Here is a 21,342-nt window from a genome sequence, read left to right as displayed (position 1 = left end):
GCCACTCCCCAGCACTGACACTGATGCCAACCCCCCAGCACTGACCTTGATGCCCCCCCCAGCACTGACGCTGATGCCACCCCCCCAGCACTGACGCTGATGCCACCCCCAGCACTGACGCTGATGCTGATGCCACCCCCCAGCACTGACACTCATCCCCCAGTACTGACACTCATCCCATCCCCCCCAGCACTGACACTGATGCCATCCCCGAGCACTGACACTGATGCCACCACCCCCCCCCCCAGCACTGACACAGCGATAAATGCTATATGCCAGGCTTTGTGAAAAATGCTATATGCCAGGCTTTGTGAGAAATGCTATATGTCAGGGTTTGTGAGAAATGCTATATACCAGGCTTTGTGAGAAATGCTATATGCCAGGCTTTATGAGAAATGCTATATGCCAGGCTTTGTGAGAAATGTTATATACCAGGCTTTGTGAGAAATGCTATATGCCAGGCTTTGTGAGAAATGCTATATACCAGGCTTTGTGAGAAATGCTATATACCAGGCTTTGTGAGACATTTTATATACCAGGCTTTGTGAGAAATGCTATATGCCAGGCTTTTTGAGAAATGCTATATACCAGGCTTTGAGAGAAATGCTATATGCCAGGCTTTGTGGGAAATGCTATATGCCAGGCTTTGTGAGAAATGCTATATGCCAGGCTTTGTAAGAAATGTTATATACCAGGCTTTGTGAGAAATGCTATATGCCAGGCTTTGTGAGAAATGCTATATGCCAGGCTTTGTGAGAAATGCTATATGCCAGGCTTTGTGAGAAATTTTATATTCCAGGCGTTGTGATATACCAGGCTTTGTGAGAAATGCTATATGCCAGGCTTTGTGAGAAATGCTATATACCAGGCTTTGTGAGACATTTTATATACCAGGCTTTATGAGAAATGCTATATGCCAGGCTTTGTTAGAAATGCTATATGCCAGGCTTTGTGAGAAATGCTATATACCAGGCTTTGTGAGAAATGCTATAGGCCAGGCTTTGTGGGAAATGCTATATGCCAGGCTTTGTGGGAAATGCTATATTCCAGGCTTTGTAAGAAATGTTATATACCAGGCTTTGTGAGAAATGCTATATGTCAGGCTTTGTGGGAAATGCTATATGCCAGGCTTTGTGAGAAATGTTATATACCAGGCTTTGTGAGAAATGCTATATGCCAGGCTTTGTGGGAAATGCTATATGCCAGGCTTTGTGAGAAATGCTATATGCCAGGCTTTGTGGGAAATGCTATATGCCAGGCTTTGTGAGAAATGTTATATACCAGGCTTTGTGAGAAATGCTATATGCCAGGCTTTGTGGGAAATGCTATATGCCAGGCTTTGTGAGAAATGCTATATGCCAGGCTTTGTAAGAAATGTTATATACCAGGCTTTGTGAGACATTTTATATACCCGGCTTTGTGAGAAATGCTATATGCCAGGCTTTGTGAGAAATGCTATATACCAGGCTTTGTGAGAAATGCTATATGCCAGGCTTTGTGAGAAATTCTATATACCAGGCTTTGTGAGACATTTTATATACCAGGCTTTGTGAGAAATGCTATATGCCAAGCTTTGTAAGAAATGTTATATACCAGGCTTGTGAGAAATGCTATATACCAGGCTTTGTGAGAAATGCTATATACCAGGCTTTGTGGGAAATGCTATATGCCAGGCTTTGTAAGAAATGTTATATACCAGGCTTTGTGAGAAATGTTATATACCAGGCTTTGTGAGAAATGCTATATGCCAGGCTTTGTGAGAAATGCTATATACCAGGCTTTGTGAGAAATGCTATATACCAGGCTTTGTGCAAAATGCTATTTATATGCTATATGTTGACACTGTGTGCAATATGACTGCCACCTTCTCCTCACTCAGTCTGGAATTTATCAGATCCAAAATGATGAGGCTTAAGTTCCCAGCCATCACAGTTTTCGGGTCTCACTCTTGGCATGTCCCTCAAATGGTGAGGGAGAAAAGGGACCCCATCATGGCATGGCAGTGATGATGCCCTGAGCTGTGGAGCTCTGCTTTAAAGGGACCACCAGCCAAGGCTACAGGTGTATGTAGACAAGCATGCTCTCATTATATATTCGCTATCTTTCTCTAATAGAGTAAAAAAGTGTATGAAGTAACTTTCTTTTTAACACCAGCGACATTTCCAGGGACAAATCTCAGGCAAGCTCTGTAGTTATCATCTTATCAACTAATAAATTACATTTATGATATTTAAAGCAACCACTAGCTCCAAACTATATGTTTTCAGTGAACTAACCCTATCCTCCCTCCATATGATGTCAACAGTTTCTTGGTGGACCTCTCACATTTTTATGCAACCTTTTGCTGCACATAACACAGCATGGAGGGGCTCAGTGAAGGTGGTGGTGAAGGTGTGGAGGTGTCGAATCGGGTCACACAGATCATAAAAGGAGATCCGCCCGGCCTCATAATCCAGATATATCCTGACTCTGTTACTGGAGGGATTGGTGGGTAAGGGAATCTCGTTATTGTCACGTCTCACAAAATACTGATTATGAGACCTGAGCAAACCCAAGGACCTGTTATTCCTTCCTACTCCTGACTGTAAATCTTTCCTCTCTATACTGGGGTAACACATCCCGACTCTCCAGAAATCTGATCCCCCGACATCCACATCCCAGTAAAGTCGCCCTGAAGAGAAACTTTGGCTGCTTAACACCTGAGGAAAATCATCAAATCTCTCTGGTGTTTCTGGCCGATTATATGTTATACCTGACCTGGATATGCTTTTCCTGTCATTGGCTATGTACAGCTTATTACTTGCTGTGTTTACATCCAGTAATATGTCTGCAGCTCCCTGTATATAGAAGTATACATTTACCTCTGTTATTATATCAGATAAACCTGTGTGTAAGACCCCCGCCACATCCAGACCCCCTCCATCATGGAGGAGCTCCTCATGTCTCTCTCTGTCCTCATTATCTCCATCCTCAGTATCCCACAAGTCACCTGTGTCTGATTCCTGTAAGACAGTCAGTGGATCCGTCACGTTACACAGCTCCTCAATGTGACGCAACTTCCTGGACAGCTCCTCCTTCTTTATTTCCAGATCCCGGATGGAGATGGAGATCCGCTCTGCCCTCCCGGAGATGTCCCTCAGGACTCTCTTCTCCAGGTCTTCCAGACGTCTCCTGAGATCTCTAAACAGGGCAGTGACTCTCTCTTCTTTTTCTGCTACTTTCCTACTGTGTTCTTGCAGAGTCTGGACTCTTTCCTCCATCTCCTCTCTCTTTGTCAGATGATTATGCTTAACGTTTCTGAATTTTCTCTTCTTCTTCTCAGAAGCCTCATCCAGTATTTCCACCTGGTGTCCCCGATGTTCCCCAGCCAAACTGCAGGTTACACAGATGCAGCTGCCATCCTTAATGCAGTAATATTTGAATGGTTCATTATGGGTGGAGCATTTCCTTAACTGTAGAGAAGTGGTGGGGTCAGATAAGTCATGATCTGGGCCCTTGTTGTGGGCTCTGAGGTGGTTATCACACAGATAGGCTTCACAGTGCAGACAGGATCTAACAGCAGGTACAGAAGAGTCCACACATTGAGTACAGAAGACCCTGGACTCCATAGGCTCGAACAGAAATTCATCTAATGGCTGTGCCGTTTCACTCTCCGGAATGCATCTCTGCAGCACAGGACGACTCCTGAACCTTTTTCTGCATTCAGGACAGGAATATCCTCCAGACCCCTCCTGTGTATCCAGCACACCATCAATACAGACCCGGCAGAACTTGTCTCCACATGGCAGCTCTACAGGATTTCTATAACTCTTCAGACAGATAGAACATTCAAGCCCAAATCTCAGATGAAAAGACATTTCAGACAGTAGAAAAGAGTAAAGGTTCCTAATATTCTCTGAGTTAATCTCTAAGTTGTTTTATGGACCTTTGGACAATAAAAAAAGAAAAGTCTTAATTGTTGGATGTACTTCTAGTACATAAATAATAATAATAATAATAATAATAATCACACTGTTGCCCCTCATGTTGCACTGACTCATTTAGTGTTCTAGGCAGCTGCTTGATCAGTTTAAAGTGAACATTTCCCTTGGGCATTCAGGACAAAATCAGCAGAAAAACCCTACTTCCACCCTCCCCAGTACCACATGCTCACCTTAAACCCCGTACACACGATCCAAAAATCGTACGGAAAATGCCGCATTCGAATCGATCTTATGATAATCGGATCGTTAGGACAGAACTTTCGAGAGCTGATCAGGACAGTTCATCCGATATTATTCTATCGGACATGCACGGAAATTTTTTTCATACGATGACAGATCGTACGAGTTTCGTTTAATCAGTACAGCTATCGTTCGAAAATGCAATACAAACGCATTACAACACATGACATCACTTCCGAATTTTTTTTCTGTCGTGTGGGAATTTCCATGACTTTAGTAAACTCATCAGATTGGACGTGAGATTAGCATGCAAAAAAAAAAAAAAAAAAAAAACGGATGATCATTCGTCCAATAATCGGATCGTGTGTACCGGGCATTATGTTTTACTCTTACATCATTCTGTATGATTTCCAGGAGAAAAGAAAGGAAACACTGTGTAAGCTTTTAGTCAATGTAGTCGGAGGCTCGGTAGTCTCTGACGAAGAACAACATAGAGATAGATTACAATTAAGGGGGATTGTTACAGTTATAAACCTGGACCACTATTAGGCAAGAGTTCGGCCGAACAATGGCTGTGCGCCCTGTTTGGGGAACACCCAAATTTGTAGGGTGTACAGCAGGTGTTTGCCCCACCAAACACCCTGCAATGCGCTGCACAGTGCATTATGTGCCCTAATTGGGCAAAGTTTGCCCAATCAGAGCGCAGTAAAATCTGGTTGTCGAGAAGTAGGGCCAGGAAGCCGGCTGCAGTGTCCTTAACAACCGATGAGTCGACAGCTGAGCTTCCCTTCTGACAGCTGAATAAAAACAAAACAAAAAAATGATGACGCCGAATAACCCTTTTGCCCAACGGTTGACGGCTGGCTTGTCAGAACTGATAGCCCGCCAACTACTGCCATATAAACTGGTGGACTCGGAGGCCTTTCGAAAATTTGTGGCCATTGGAACACCACAATGGAAGGTCCCAGGAAAGAAGTGTTTCTCACAGAAGGGCATCCCAGAGCTATATGGCCATGTTCAGCAGCAAGTGAATGTATCTTTGGCACACAGTGTCGGTGCCAAGATACATCTGACCACAGACACGTGGTCTAGAAAACACGGGCAGGGAAGGTATATAACTTTTACTGCCCACTGGGTGAACCTTCTGATGGCCGTCAAGCATGTAACCCGTGGCACCCGTGTAGATTTGGTTTTACCGCCACGGATTGCATGCAGGCCTGCCTCTTCTTCTCCTCCTCCTACTCCATCCTCCTCCCTCTTCTCCTCGGCTGACTCCTCCTTTTCTGCTGCTAGCGTCTCTTCCGCTGCGCTGCCCAAGCTCCCCAGAACCTATTCGACATGCCAGGTGAGACGTTGCTATGCTGTGCTGCGTCTGTTGTGCCTGGAAGCCAAGAGCCACACTGGCCCGGCACTCCTTTCAGCTTTGCGTTCACAGGCAGATCAGTGGCTAACACCGCTCAATTTGACAGTTGGTAAAGTGGTGTGTGACAATGGTGCCAATCTGCTTAGCGCATTGAAACAGGGCAAAATTACACACGTGCCATGCATGGCACACATCTTAAACTTGGTCGTGCAGCAATTCGTTGTCATATACCCTGGGGTTCAAGACATCTTGCGGCAGGCAAGGAAAATCTCGGCCCATTTCAGAAGATCTTACACGGCCATGGCTCGCCTTGCTGACATTCAGCGGCGACACAATCTGCCGGTCAGACATCTTATTTGCGATTGGCCGACGCGATGGAACTCAATCTTCTATATGCTTGATAGGCTGCACCAGCAGAAAGCGCAGTTAACGACTACCTGTACAAACTGTGCGGCAGAACAGGTTCCTGGGAGCTTGGTTTTTTATCATCGCACCAGTGGCTGCTCATGTGCGACGCATGCAGACTTCTGCGGCCATTTGATGAGATCACCAAACTGGTCAATCGCAGCCATGGAACCATCAGTGACATCGTACCTTATGCCTTCTTTATGGAGCATGCATTGCGTCGTGTCATTGATCAAGCCATGGAGGAGCAGGAACGGGAAGATGAGAAAGTCGCAATGCTGGATGAATTCCCTGGGGGGGCTCCTCTATCTGAGACAAGTCAACAACAGGAGTCTGAAGAGGAGTCAGAGGAGGATGGTGCCCCGGGCGGATGAGGAGGAGCAAGAAGAGCATGCTTTAAACCTTTCTGGGATCCCTGTTGTTGTGCGTGGATGGGGAGAGGAGAACGAGGAGGATGACATTATCCTGGATGATGAGCAGGAGCCAGGCCACCACACCACTTCCAGTTTAGTGCAAATGGGGGCCTTCATGCTTCAGTGTTTTAACAGGGAGCCCCGTATAAAAAGCATAAAGGTCAAGGACCAGTACTGGGTGGCAACGTAATTAGACCCCCGGTACAAACACAAAATGGCGGAAATGTTACCACCGTCACAGAGGGCTGTCAGAATGGAGCACTTCCAGGCCTTGCTTCGAGAAATTCTGCATTCTGCTTTTGCGTGCGCTGGCAGAGGAGGAATTCCCACTCCTAGAGAAAGAGTTGCAGGTCTTGCAAAAAAAAGTTTTAATAACTAACGTTTTTTTCGGGTGCAGTGATTTTAAAAATGCTTAAAGTGAGACAATAAAAATGAAATATTCCTTTAAATATTGTGCCTGGGTGTGTCTATAGTATGCCTATAAAGTGGCACAGTTTTCCCGTGTTTACAACAGTATAACAGAAAAATTAAATTTCTAAAGGAAAAAAAAGTAATTTAAAACTACTCACATGTATTGTTGGGTCCCGGCAGTATACAGGTAACTGAAAATCATTGAAAAAACGCCATGGGTCCCCTGTACATCAAGTGAGGGTGAGATTCTGACCTTACTATAAAGGTGACTAATGAGATGACCTGAATCAGGAGGGTCTTGCTGCAGTGCAAGAGGGTGTCTAGCAGATTGTGGGAAAATACAGGAGACGGCAATCCTAACATCTACACATAGAAAAGAAAAAGAAGAAAAGCTGCACAAGCTCTGGAAGCTCTATGATATTTTTGTGGAACGATCATTACAACACCCATCTGCCCGCACTCTCCTGGGCTTAGCTATGTCTCATTATGTGCACTTTTATAGAAATAAATTTGTTTTTGCAGCAATTATATAATTACACAACATAAGTGGGTAGAATATGAGGGAGATGTTTGGTCATGTAGGCAGGATCTGTCTCTCTTAACCATTATTGTACAATGACAGGGGTGATTTCCAGCGGGTCAGCAATGGTTATGTTACTTGTAAGTAGGGATGAGCCGAACATCCCCCATGTTCGGTTTGCAGCAGAACATTCGAACAGGCAAAAAATTTGTTCAAACACGCGGAGACCACTAAAGTCTATGGGGCACGGATGTGAAAAATCAAAAGTGCTCATTTTAAAGGCTTATATGCAAGATGTTGCCATAAAAAGTGTTTGGGGACCCGGGTCCTTCCCCAGGGCAAATGTATCAATGCAAAAAAAAGTTTTAATAACTCACATTTTTTTGGGTGCAGTGATTTTAAAAATGCTTAAAGTGAGACAATAAAAATGAAATATTCCTTTAAATATTGTGCCTGGGTGTGTCTATAGTATGCCTATAATGTGGCACAGTTTTCCCGTGTTTAAATTTCTAAAGGAAAAAAAAGTAATTTAAAACTACTCACATGTATTGTTGGGTCCCGGCAGTATACAGGTAACTGAAAATCATTGAAAAAACGGCATGGGTCCCCCTCCCCAGTCCATTACCTGACCCTTCGGGTCTGGTATGGATATTAAGGGGAACCCTGCACCCAAATTTAAAATAGGGCCTCTGTATATACTCTGAACTAGCATATATAATATATGGCCTGCCCTCTATACTCTGAAGAAAATTGGGCCTTAGGTGTTGGTGGTACCAGAACACTGTAAGCCCTCACAGTTACCCTAGCTGAGCGCAGGCCCTGCTGTGAAATACTATATCAAAAATTGTAATTACATGCCCCTGTTAAACAGGGGCAGACAAATTGGGCCTTGGGTGGTGGTGCCACAACACTGTAACCCCTCACAGATACTCTTGTCGGGTGCAGGAAAGGGCCCTGCTGTGAAATATTAGAGCAAAAATTGTAATTAAACAGGGGCAGAAAAATTGGTCCTTGGGTGGTGGTCGTGGTGCCACAACACTGTGACGCCTCACAGTTACTCCTGTTTGGTGCAGGAACAGGCCCTGCATTTAAATATTGTATCAAAAATTGTAATTACATGCACCTGTTAAACAGGGGCAGAAAAATTGGTCCTTGGGTGGCGGTGAAGTTGCCCTAAACCAAAAATATTGTTGGAAGCTAGCATCATCAAGATTAAGGAGGAATAGGATAGCCAGCATAGGCAGTCTTCAAGGGATCCCACATCCATAGAAAATTCAATCAGTTACATCAGCATCAGGTCCTTCATAGCGACTGATCCAAGGCTGATTCATTTTTATGAATGTGAGCCTATCGACAGAGTCTGTGGACAGGCGCACTCTATGATCCGTTACAAACCCTCCAGCGTTCAGAAAGAATGCTGGATGCAGGACAGTCCAGTAGCTCAATTGCATATTGAGAAAGTTCTGGCCAGTGGTCCATCCTCAAGACCCAGTAACCCAGTGGATGCTCTGTTGGAAAGGTCTCCAAATCTGCTCTTGCCCCTAGATATTCCAGCACAATGTAATGCAGACACTGGCGATGGTTGCTTGAACTGATCAGACGGTGACGCTGAGGACTGAAAAATTGTTTAAAGGCATTGGTCAGTCAGCCACCTTCTCCACCGCTCTTCCTATGACTGAACGAAGCCTCAGCAACACATTGTCCAGCACCAGGAAATTGTAACCTCCCAGGGTCTGGAAATGCATTGTACAAACCTTTCTTCAAGGCCTCCTGAAGATGTTTCATCCTCTGCTCCCTCTGCGAAGGCAGGATGTGTTCTGCAACCTTACCCTTGTGACATGGATCAAGAAGGGTTGCCAGCCAGTAATGATCCCTCTCCTTGATACCAAAAATCCTAGGGTCTTTTCACAGGCTTTGCAGAATAAAGGAGGCCATGCAGCATAAGAGGCATTCGATTCTGAGTCCTCTAGGTCACTAAGGATCACATGATCCATAACTACCTCCTCCCAGCCACGTACAACTCCTTGGGTTTCTGGGGACTGAAAACCATCCCTTGAAGACTGCTGCTGAGTGTTATCCTCTACATCCATGCTGACACAATCCTCCTCCTCTTCTTCCTGTGTGTTTGGCAGGCCCACAGGAATGCTATCTGGATAAAAGGGGCCTTGAGCGGTAAGGAAGTCCTCCTCTTCCTCCCACTGTTCTGCTTCAAGTGCCCTGTCCATTATTCCATGAAGCATATACTCCAACAGGAAGACTAGAGGTACAGTGTCACTGATACATGTATTGTCGCTGCTCACCATCCTTGTGACCTCCTCAAATGGTGCCAGGATAATGCATGCATCCTTGATCAGTAGGCACTGGCATGAAAGAAGCCAAGCTCCCCTGACCCTGTCCTGGTGCCATACTCACACAGGTATTCATTGATGGCCCTCTGCTGGGTGTGCAGCCACTACGCCATTGCCAATGTTGAGTTCCACCTGGTGGGCATGTCACAAATGAGGGGGTTGGTGGGCAGGTTACATTCCCTTTGAATGTCAGCCAGCCAAGCACTGGCATTGTATGACCGGCGGAATGACCACAGAGTTTTGTGGCCTGCCTCAGGAGATCCTGTAAGCCTGGGTACCCGCTCAAGAACCGCTACACCACCAAAATCAGGACGTGTGCCAAACATGGAACATAGGTCAAGTGTCCCTGCCGGAGGGCAGAGAGAAGGTTGGTGCCATTGTCACATACAACCATTCCTGGCTGAAGCTGGCGTGGCATCAGCCACTTCTGATCCTGCCCCTGCAGAGCTGACATAATCTCTGCCCCAGTGTGGCTCCTGTCCCCTAAGCAGACCAACTCAAGCACCGCATTGGCATCTTTTTGCCTGGGTATTTGCATAGCCCCTTGAACACCTATGGAGCACCATTGGTTCAGAGGACAAATCTGCAGAAGAGACCATAGAGCAAAAAGAAGAGGATGGGGTGAAGGAGAGAGGTGTGGCAGAATCACCACTAGCATTTTGGAGGCATGGTGGCGGAACAAGCTCCAACAATACTGACCCCCTGTCCGCATCCTTCCCAGCTGCCAGCAGAGTTACCCAGTAAGCCATGAAGGAAAGGTAACGTCCTTGCCCATGCCTGCTGGACCGTGAGTCAGTGATAATATGCACCTTACTGCTGACTTCCCTGTCCAACAAAGCCAGAGCATTGCCTTCCATATGCCAGTAGAGAGCCGGAATGGCCTTCCGTGAAAAGAAATGGCATTTTGGAACCTGTCACTGAGGTACAGAACACTCCACAAATTCACGAAAGGGGGCAGAATCTACCAGCTGAAAAGGCAGCAGTTGCAGTGCTAGCAATTTGGTCAAGCTAGCATTTAGACCCTAAGCATGTGGATGGCTGGGACCGAATTTCTTTTTATGGTTCAGCAGCTGGAGTGGGGAAATTTGCTTGCTAAAATCAGATGGTGATGTACTGCTAGCAGATTGGCTGCAAGTACTTGTAACACCTATTGCTATACCTTCATTCCTTTCAGTGCAGGTTTTTGAGAGGAATGGAGGTATAGTAGGGTTGGAGATCCCAGAAGAGAAGGATGGAGAAGTCCACCTTTTTCTCTGATGTGGGTCTTTCAAGTGCTGTTGCCAATGGACTGCATGGCAGGTTGTCATATGTCTGGTCAAGCATGTGGTGCCTAAGCTGTTCTGGCCACGCTTGATCCGTTTTAGACAGTTTGCAAATGGCAATGGTGCGATCTACTGCACACATGTCAAAAAAAGGCCCAAACCAAGGAACTTTTCAAAATCAGCAGGGAGTAAGCAGCACCATGCACCTGCAGAGCTCTGCTGTGTGAGGCAATAGGGTAGCTGCCCTTAAGCTGCCCCCTAGAAGACATTATGCTTTGTTGAAATTTTGCCTCCTCTTCCTCTCTCCTCTCAGGCACCCAAGTAGAGTCAGTGACCTCATCATCCCCTCATCACTGGAGCAAACTTGGTAGTATGCTGCAGCTGAGGGGACACGACTGCCAGTTTCTTGTCCTTCTTGGTCCTCCCTCTCTCTAGGCTCACGTTACTCCCTTCCTCAACCTGGGAACCAACATTGGAGCCTTCAAATCTGGGGTCGAATAATTCTGGGGACTCCTCCGTGCATGATGGTGGGGTTACAGAAGGAGTGACTGTGGACAAGGAGCTTGTGGAATAGGCAAATGCGTTGGAAGGCAAACTACTCTGAGCCTGGGTGATAGAGCATGAGGACGGCTTTCTTCCACCAACTTTTCCGCATGTTCTGGCTCAATAACACGGCCAGCAGCAGGAAAAAAGGGCAAGCGTGCTCCACGGCCACCTGCAGAGGATGCACCATATCCACAACCACCACTATTGACTGTAGACACAGAGGCTGCTTTCCCTCTTTTAGTGGCCTGTGAGCATCTGCCTCTCCTTGTTGGCCTGATGTATATTTTGTTTTGAAACACCACTCTACACTGTATTAGATACTGTGTACACCACCAGAAGTGTAGTAGAAACAGTACACTACAGAATGCACTGTAGATATAGGCTACACTGGATGCAGAGTGCATATAAATATATATATATATATATTGACAAGATTGTGTATGTGTGTTACATAGTTAGTCAGGTTGAAAAAAGACACAAGTCCATCCAGTTCAACCACAAAAAAAAAAAAAATAATAATAATAATAATAATATCATACAATCCCATATACCCAATTCTTTACCCACAGTTGATCCAGAGGAAGGCAAAAACCCCAGCAGAGTATGATCCAATTTGCTAAATCAGGGGAAAAAAAATCCTTCCTGATGCCCCAAGAGGCAATCGGATTTTCCCCGGATCAACTTTACCTATAAATGTCAGTACCCAGTTATATTATGTACACTTAGGAAATAATCCAGGCCTTTCTCAGCAGTAGAGCTGAGACCTGATGAGGGGGAGGAGACTCGATCGGGAGCGTGTCCACACCTAGACGCACGGTGTGGATCGGCTCCCCCGTCTGGCTGTGATGCAGCCGCAACGCCTGGCCTGATAGTGGCTGCAGCGTCCTCGCTGCAGCCTCCCCTCACTCTTCCTATGCTGTCCATCCCTACGCTGTCCATCCCCGCAGAGCCCTCTCACAGAGCTCCTCACCTCCGCTGCCGTTGCCTCCTGGATGTCACGTGGGGGCTCCGTGCTGCCGGGGAAACAACCTAACGGAACGGGGACGAGTGGAGCCGAGCCCTGTGTTCTGTGTGCGGTCGCGACGAGGGGGGTCGGCGGCTCGAGTAATATCCTGAGTGAGTTCGCCGTTCCTCGGATCCCAGGAGAAGAATAGTGGCTCCAGGCGCCCTCCGGTGGTGAAAGACGGGAACTGCATAATCCGGACTTTAGCCCAGGAGACACAGAGCGCTCAGACAGAGATGTGAAAGCCTCATGAGGAGGTATTAAGCTGTAACAGAAAATAGAGGAAGACCTCCAGAGAGGGATACTCCAGAGAGAGAGAGAGAGAGCGCGAAGAAACGGTATGTTGACCATATTATAAGTTATGGAAAATGCTGGAATATCCTATTGATATATTGATAAACGGTCGCTAGAAGTCCTTCTAAGTTTTTGTAAGGAGAAAAAAAATGCAGAGGCTAAAGCTGCTGATAATCTACTGTTAATATCTCGCAGCGACCGAACGGAAAATAATAAAAACGCCATTTGTTCTATACCAATATAAGAAATAAGAGAGACTCTGAGCATTTAAAGTGACTTTAAATTGGTGTTACCCAATAGACATTTTTTTTTTTTCTCTTCCTCTGTTCTCACTGGACTTTCTCTGCTTGTACCTGTAACAATGCGTTAAATACGGGAACGCTTGCAAATGAGACTAACGTAAAGAATAAGATGGCTTGTAAGGTTGGAAAAGTCTAACGAATACCGCTATTCAAGGTCTGGTACTTGTTTGCCTAGTCTTTCTAGAAGGACCCTGTGTATTGACTTTTAGAATAAAGTGAAGTATAGAAATATACACAAACAAGCCACAGTAGAGTCAATCAACAAGAAGTTGGTACACGCCTTTTTCTATTGTTGCGTAAAAGTGTCCCCTGACAAACGGGAAAAGAGTTTGGGGCTGAAATTAGATGCAAAAAACATAAACAGAACCTATAATAGAAAAGGAAAATAAAAATAATAGAGATTTTACAGTGATATAATAGTGACATTTTATTTCTTGGACTGAGTAAAGACACTTGGACAATGAAGGGAAAGACATCTAAGACAGGAGCAATCCCTAAATCACCCCGGCGGAGCCTGGTCGCTAGTCCCGGCTCTATGAATAAATTTGTTACCCAAACGGGGGAACAGAGAAACAACAATTAGAGAGGCAACTGCAAACAATAAGTTCCCAAGCAGAAAACAAAGACAAAAAGGAAAAGGAAAAGAAGGATAAAGAAAAAAGAAGGCAACAAGTCCAAAATAATTCTTTACAGAATCAAGAGCCCACGCCGGAGGGTGAGACAGACCAATCAGTAGAACCAGACTATGAAATAGAAGCTACACAGACTCACTTGACTCAGCTTGAAAACCCCTTATCTTTGCCTACAAAAAAAGAAATAACCTCTATGTTTGCAGCTTTGGAAAACTCTATGAAAAAGGAAATGGATAGAGTACACAAGAATCTTGCCCATATACTGGAACGGGTTGAAGAAATGGAAAAAAAAAGTGGAAAAAGAGGCAAACACAATAAAGAAACTAGAAGCTGAAGTAGTCTCCCTAAAAAAAGTCCAACAAGAGCAAGCACATAAAATAGAGGACCAAGAAAATAGGGATAGAAGAAAAAATTTAAGACTACGAGGTGTCATGGAAACTTCGCAGCAAGAAGATTTAATAGAAATAATAAAAAAGATATGTAACCCACTGATGAACGAAGACATAACAAATCCAATAAATATCGAAAGGGTTCATCGTTTAAGGAAACCCAAGGAATTGCCGCGGGACATCCCACGGGATATAATAGTGCGTTTCCAACACGTAGAAGACAAATATCAAGTTTGGAGAAATATAAGAGTAAAAGCACCAATCGTATACGAAGGAAAAGATATACAGATATTTCAGGACCTATCCCCAGATACCTTGAGGAGAAGAAGAGTATTAAAACCGCTACTAGCAGCTTTGACTGAGAACGGGGCACAATATAACTGGGGGTTCCCTGCTTGCCTTTTAGGCAGAAAGAACGGATGGATTGGGAGACTGAGATATATTGAAGATATAACAGAATTTTGTAAAAAACTTGATATTCCAGTCCCAAGGGTTTGGGTGTAGGGTGGGGGCGGGAGGGGGGGAGACAGCCGGGGGAAGAGGTGCCCCCTCTCTCCTGCAATGAGAGAGGGGTGGGGGTGCCCCCCCTCTCCTGTCATGGGAGGGGGAGGGGGATAAGCGATAGCGGCTGGTAGGCTAGATTGTGTATTTTTCTTCTTTTTTTTTAAATCCCCCTGGGTTCTCTCCCCTCTCATCCTCCCTCTCTCTCTCCCTCCTCCCCGTAAAGGGGGGGGGGGGCGGGGAGGGGGGGGTAGTGGGGGGGGGGTGTCGAGATCCCCCGGGCATGTCGGGTAATTGTCTCGCAAGTAATAGGCGAGATGGATGGTGACACGGCCGAACAGAACTCTACCCTAGGATATAGGGACAGAAGGAACAAGGAGGTTCTGGAAGGGGTCAAAATTACATCAAATGATGGGGCAGGGAGGGGGGAGAGAAAGTAGGGAGGGAGGGAAATTGTGTTGGCCTGAATCCAGTAAGGGAAATAGGAAAGAATATAGATGTGTCGGATGGCAGAGCTTAAGATAGTAACATATAATGTGAGAGGAATGAATTCTCCAAGCAAAAGGTTTAATATTTTCAAAGAGCTGGAGGGCTATTTTGCGGATATTGTTTTTTTACAGGAGACTCACCTAGCCCTGGACACCAATATCCGGATAGATACAGGAAAATATCCAACCTGGTATTATGCCGATTCCCCAATTAAGGGATCTAGGGGGGTAGCCATTGGGATTGCAAATGATGTTGGGTGGAATCTAGAAGAGATGAAGGTGGACCCGGAGGGGAGGTTCTTACTCTTAAATGGTAACATATTAAGGCAAAAATACAGTAAACATCTACTGCCCCAATAAGGGCCCAAAAAATACCTAAATGGGATATTGAACACTATAGAGAAACATAAACAAGGCCATGTGATTGTAGCAGGGGATTTGAATGTTACTATGAACCCCGAAATGGATAGTACGTCAGTGGTTCCCCCTCAAGAAATCAAACAACACAGAATATTAAAAAGAAAACTGCATACACAACAGCTTGTGGATGCATGGAGAGCAGGTAACCCGGGAGAAAAGGACTATACATATTACTCTTTGGTACACGATACATATGCAAGACTGGACTACATCATTTTAGATCACGAAACACTGGAAAATCTAGTAAAAGTTCAGATAGGTAACATAACTGTATCGGACCATGCCCCGGTGATAGCTAAAATCAGGCAGTGTGAAAAGAGCCTAGAAAGGGGACCTGGAGACTCAATGAGGCGCTGATTGAGGATGAGGAAGTTGAGAGTAATATACAAATAGAGATAGAGCAATATTTTAAAATAAATGACACCACAGAAGTCTCTAAAGCTACTATATAGGAGGCGCATAAAGCCCTAATTCGAGGGAAATTTATTGGTATAGGCTCTGGCAAAAAAAAAGAAAGCGAAGTAAGATATGATAACTTAAAAAAAGCACTTTACGAGTTAGAACAAAAGCATAAGAGACATTTAGATAAAATTATATATAAGGAGATCATTCAAATACGTACACAATTAAATGACTTGACAGAACAAAATCAAAGAAATGTGTATAAAAACGTAGCTAAAGAAAGATATCTGTGGGCGAATAAGACGGGGAAACATCTGGCAAGAATAGCACGGGAAAAAAAAAGCTTTAAATTATATCGAAAATATCAAAGACGAGTATGGGGAATTGAAATTCAGAACATCGGAGATAGCAAAGGCCTTTAAAACATACTATAAAGCTTTATACTCAATAAGAAGCACTGAGACAGGGGCACAAAAGGAGATTAGGAAAACTAAAATTCAGGAATACCTAAGGGAAACAGATTTACCTAAAATAACAGAAGAAATGGCTAAAAGTTTACAGGAACCAATTATGGTAGAAGAAATATATAAAGCAATAAATGAAACACCAAATGGAAAAAGTCCAGGCCCGGATGGCTTTACAATTAGGTACTATAAGAAATTTAAACACCAATTGGTCCCTGAACTATGTAAATATTGGAACAGTCTGGGTGAAGACGAGATCATGAGGAAAGAGTCTCTATTGGCAAATATAACACTAATACCAAAACCAGGTAAGGATAAATCCATCTGCTCCAATTACCGGCCTATAGCTTTGTTGAATACCGACACAAAGCTATATGTGAAGGTATTAGCAACAAGAATAAAAAATCTGATGCCGGAATTAATCGACAGGGACCAGGTAGGATTCATCCCGGGCAGGGAGGGACGAGACAACAGTCTGAGGACTCTGCTTCTTATAGGTAAAGATAGGGAAAATAAACCCCCAATGGTATTCATTTCTATCGACGCCGAAACTATTGGACTATAAAAAAAAAATAATAAAAAAAAAATTCTTCATAAATTTAGGCCAAAATGTATTTCTTTGTCTTTGGTAAAAAAAATAAAAAAAAATAAATAAATAAATCCCAATAAGTGTATATTAATTGGTTTATGTGAAAGTGAAAGCTCCTATAAACTATGGTATACATACTGGAATTTACTCAGCTATAGACATTATATTGAAAGTCCCTTGGACGACAAGAAGATCAAACCAGTCAGTTGTGAAGGAAATGAACCCTGAATATTCAATGGAAGGACAGATCCTGAAGCTGAAACACGAATACTTTGGCCACCTAATGTGAAGAGAGGACTCATTGGAAAAGACCCCAATACTGGGAAGAGGACGACAGAAAACAAGATGGATGGATACCGTCATCGCGACAATGAACATGAAGGTAAGCAAGCTCCAGGAGGCAGTGGAGGACAGAAAAGCCTGGCGTGGTATGGTCCATGAGGTCACGAAGAGTCAGACACAACTAAACGGATGAACAAAAACAGGGCTTTGTGAAAAACGACAGGGCTCTATAAACACAGGGCTCTGTGCTGTGATTGGACGCAGCCAATCAGCAGGTCACAGCCATTAATCATTGGCCCGTTGGACCTGCTGACAAAATTGTTCTGTGTCCAACCAAGCAAACCCCAAAGTCCCCCCCGCCAACGTACAGGTACATACTGTATTTATTGGTGTATAACACTCACTTTTTCACCATGAAAATCGGGTGCAAATAGCGTGTGCGTATTATACGCCAATACTTCAATTTTATCTGCCTCGGAGGGGACAGGGAGGGGGGGGCGGGGCGAGCGCCATCATATTACATACAGTTATAATCTCCTGTATACTTGGGGGCCTCTGTAATAGGAAGTCACGTCTCCTGGGCTGCCATTGGACCACTGTTCTGTCTAGCATAAGAGATTCTCACTGTATGTAATCTGTCGCTGCTCGTCCCGCCCCCATCCCTGTCCCCTCTAGGCTGCAGATGAGTATCGATCAGGCTGCACTGAAGGCAATGGTGAGGCTGCTGCACTGATGGCAATGGTGAGGCTGCTGCACTGATGACAATGGTTAGGCTGCTGCATTGAAGGCAATGGTGAGGCTGCTGCATTGAAGGCAATGGTGAGGCTGCTGCATTGAAGGCAATGGTGAGGCTGCTGCAATGATGGCAATGGTGAGGCTGATGCATTGAAGTTAATGGTGAGGCTGCTGCATTGAAGGCAATGGTGAGGCTGCTGCATTGAAGGCAATGATGAGGTTGCTGCATTGAAGGCAATGGGGAGGCTGCTGCATTGAAGGCAATGATGAGGCTGCTGCATTGAAGGCAATGGTGAGGCTGCGGCAATGATGGCAATGGTGAGGCTACTGCAATGCTGGCAATGGTGAGGCTTCTGCAATGAAGGCAATGGTGAGGCTGCTGCAGTGAAGGCAATGGTGAGGCTGCTGCAATGAAGGCAATGGTGAGGCTGCTGCATTGAAGGCAATGGTGAGGCTGCTGCGTTGAAGGCAATGGTGAGGCTGCTGCATTGAAGGCAATGGTGAGGCTGCTGCAATGATGGCAATGGTGAGGCTACTGCAATGATGGCAATGGTGAGGCTGCTGCAATGATGGCAATATTGAGGCTGCTGCATTGATGGCAATGGTGAGGCTGCTGCATTGATGGCATTTGTGAGGCTGCATTGATGTGGGGATGTCAATTGTCAGTAAAATCACAGCTCTGAAAATGGTGAAAAGGCCTAGTAATAAAGGGGTGTATACGGGCCGGTACAGAAGTGATTAATGTGATGTGATTGGAGGATTATTATTATTTTTTTTTTTAGGTGAGAACATGGAAAAAGTAAGTACACAATACATTATCATCCTTCATACCTGATGCCGCGTCCTCTGTGCTCGGTGACGTCCCGCTGTATAAATGTCGGTTATAATGTGTCTTTATTGTTTCGTTTCTTTTTCCAGCTCTGCCACCTGATCCCTCCCCTCCTCCTCCTGTTTTCTTTATTGTGTACCAAGCTCAGACTTGGCACGCTGGCTTTATAACATGCCCAACACGCACCAACACGTACGGTTACAATTCACTAAAACAGGACTGTTCACTTCGGAAATGTTATTAAATAAGGCGAAGCTTTCCGCCTGGACATGGATTAAACTCAGATTTACACTATATTGTCAAAAGTATGGGGACGCCTACCTTTACACACACATGAACTTTTTTTATTTTATTTTATTTTTATTTATTTTTTTCAAAATGTTTTTATTGAAGAATAACCAAAAGACATTTGAACAGGTTATCATCAGTCATTTTCCAGGCAGTACTGCATTGGAATAAATGAGACATAGGAAGGAATAACAGATATCATCTAAACAAAGCACATGATAACAACTAGCATGACAAGTATACAAGCAGGGGGCGGACTTACAACTCATGGGGCCCCCGGGCAATAGGAGATTATGGGGCCTCCGGGCAATAGAAGATTATGGGGACCCCGGGCAATAGGAGATTATGGGGCCACACAGTATACACACACACATACAGTATACACACACAGACACACAGAATACACATACACACACTGAAAAGGTAATGGAGAGGCGGGGCAACCATAATCTTGGGATTTAAAAAAAAACACAGATTTTTACATACCGTCCCTGGTTTTATTGAGGCTGGCAACCCTGATGGGGCCCCCTAGTGGCATGGGGCCCTCGGGCAGTGCCCGAGTGCCCCAATGGTCAGTCCGCCCCTGTATATAAGCCAAAACAACTGACATTGTGGGAAAATTAACAGCCTGTGTAGCACAAGAAGTCTCATTTAGTGAGACTATGGTAGTTTTCTTGTGAAAAACCAGATACTAGAGTACAGTAGCTAGACAAATTAATTAGACAAGGAAACTGGATGGAACTGCGTACTAACCACTGAAAAGAGGGAAATGGTTGATATGATGGAAGAGGTTATAACTGGGGAGACAGGGAAGGAAGGGGGGGGTTGCGGGCTGCCAGGTGAATGAAACCTGATGAGGTAGTCCCGAGGATGTGTAATGGGTAGTGAAACAACCAGAGATGATGATGGGTAGAGGGTGAGATGTAGGGTTGCTATTCCTCAGGGATCGGCTCATCAAAGGAGAAGGAGAGAGTATGTATAGCCCGTTGGTCATCCGAAGAGAGGGCTGAGGAAATGAAAGCTTGCCATCTGGGAAAAAAGCGAGATCTAGATTTGGGAACCTTGAAGTCCGTGAGGAGACGTTCTCTGAAAAGGAGGGTAAGATTTTCTTGCTTGAGGTGGGAGATGGATGGGCATTGAGGAGAAATCCAGTTCCTGAGGATAAGGCGTCTAGCGATGAGTAGGCAAATAAAGATCCAGTCTCTGGAGGGAGGATGGAAGGCCGGTCTTGTAGGGGTAGAGGCCTTGGAAGATAGAGACCAGGGTAACAGTATGGGGTCCCAATAGCCAAAAAGCAGAAGGAGGGGGTCCTTGGGCAATTTCAGTAAGGTGATCTCCAAAATGAAGGATATAACCTGGTCCCAGAATGAGGAGATGAAGGAGCATACCCAAAAACGGTGTGATAAAGAGGGTCTGGGGCCGAGTATAGAGGGCAGAGGGCTCCATCTTTGTTGGACTTGGGGGAGAGGAAAGGGATATATGCCCGATGAGCTATTTTTTGCTGAGTTTCTCTCCAGGTTTCATTTGGGGTTAGGCGGAGAACCTCCCGGAGGCCATGGAGGAGTTTTTCGACTAGGTCGGAGTCTGGGAAATCTTTATGCCAGTTGGCCACAGACGATAACAAGAGCGGTGAAGAGAAGTCCCTTAGGAGAGGTTTGTATATATCCGATATTGAGTATTGGCCCATGTGGAGCAGGCAGTCCAGGAAGCTTGGTTTGAATCTCAGAGATTCCGCTTTACATGTGCTGGAGAGAAAGCTGATGCATTGTTTATAGTAGGAAGCGTGAGAGGTAGGTAGGGAGAACAAGGATGATACGGTCGAGAAGGGTAGCGGTTTCCCAGATGAGGAATTACATAGTGTGGAAAATTTTGAGCGGCCACGTTGCTCCCATATTTCATAGGATTTGTAGTGAAGACCAGGAAGGAATGCAGGGTTTCCTTGGATGGGCAGGTGAGACGAGATGAAAGGCGGGAGCTTGAGGATTTTTCTGACCTCTCTCCAGGCCAATGCCGTGTCCTGCAGCAGAAGATTGTGTTGATGCGGGGGAGGGACAGCTTTCCATTTGCAGTGGAGGAGGGCTACTAAGGAAAAAGGGTGGGCCATGGCAGATTCTATAGCAAAGTTCGAATGACGTGATTGTTGAGTTATCCAATCTAGACTGGTGCGTAGCAGACAAGCAAGGTTATACATTCTAATATGAGGTAAACTAATACCCCCTTCACTCCTGGGAAGGTGCAGTTTCTTGAATGCTATGCGGGCCTTTTTGCCTTGCCAGAGGAATTTGGAGATTTG

At 45.1% G+C, this 21,342-nt stretch overlaps 1 protein-coding gene across 2 annotated transcripts; it reads right to left on the bottom strand.

The window, feature by feature from the left end:
* Positions 1–241: 241 nt before the first annotated feature.
* LOC143961815 (E3 ubiquitin-protein ligase TRIM21-like) lies at positions 242–18,897 on the bottom strand. 2 transcript variants are annotated; one of them, XM_077471147.1, is made up of 2 exons: positions 18,764–18,897; positions 242–3,925 (listed from the first exon to the last, which is right to left on the bottom strand). In XM_077471147.1, exon 2 carries the CDS (start codon positions 3,855–3,857, stop codon positions 2,322–2,324), a length of 1,536 nt encoding a protein of 511 aa, XP_077327273.1. In that variant the 5' UTR covers positions 3,858–3,925; positions 18,764–18,897; the 3' UTR covers positions 242–2,321. The 2 variants fall into 2 exon arrangements, with proteins under 2 accessions (XP_077327273.1, XP_077327272.1); XM_077471146.1 differs by lacking the exon at positions 18,764–18,897 and adding an exon at positions 6,914–7,213.
* Positions 18,898–21,342: the final 2,445 nt, after the last annotated feature.

Source organism: Lithobates pipiens, unplaced genomic scaffold (assembly GCF_037356315.1).
Source record: "Lithobates pipiens isolate NorthernLeopardFrog02 unplaced genomic scaffold, aLitPip1_a1.2 Scaffold_8, whole genome shotgun sequence".
Lineage (NCBI taxonomy): Eukaryota > Metazoa > Chordata > Amphibia > Anura > Ranidae > Lithobates > Lithobates pipiens.
Note: the sequence above shows the minus strand (reverse complement) of the source record. Positions and strands in the feature narration are given on the sequence as shown.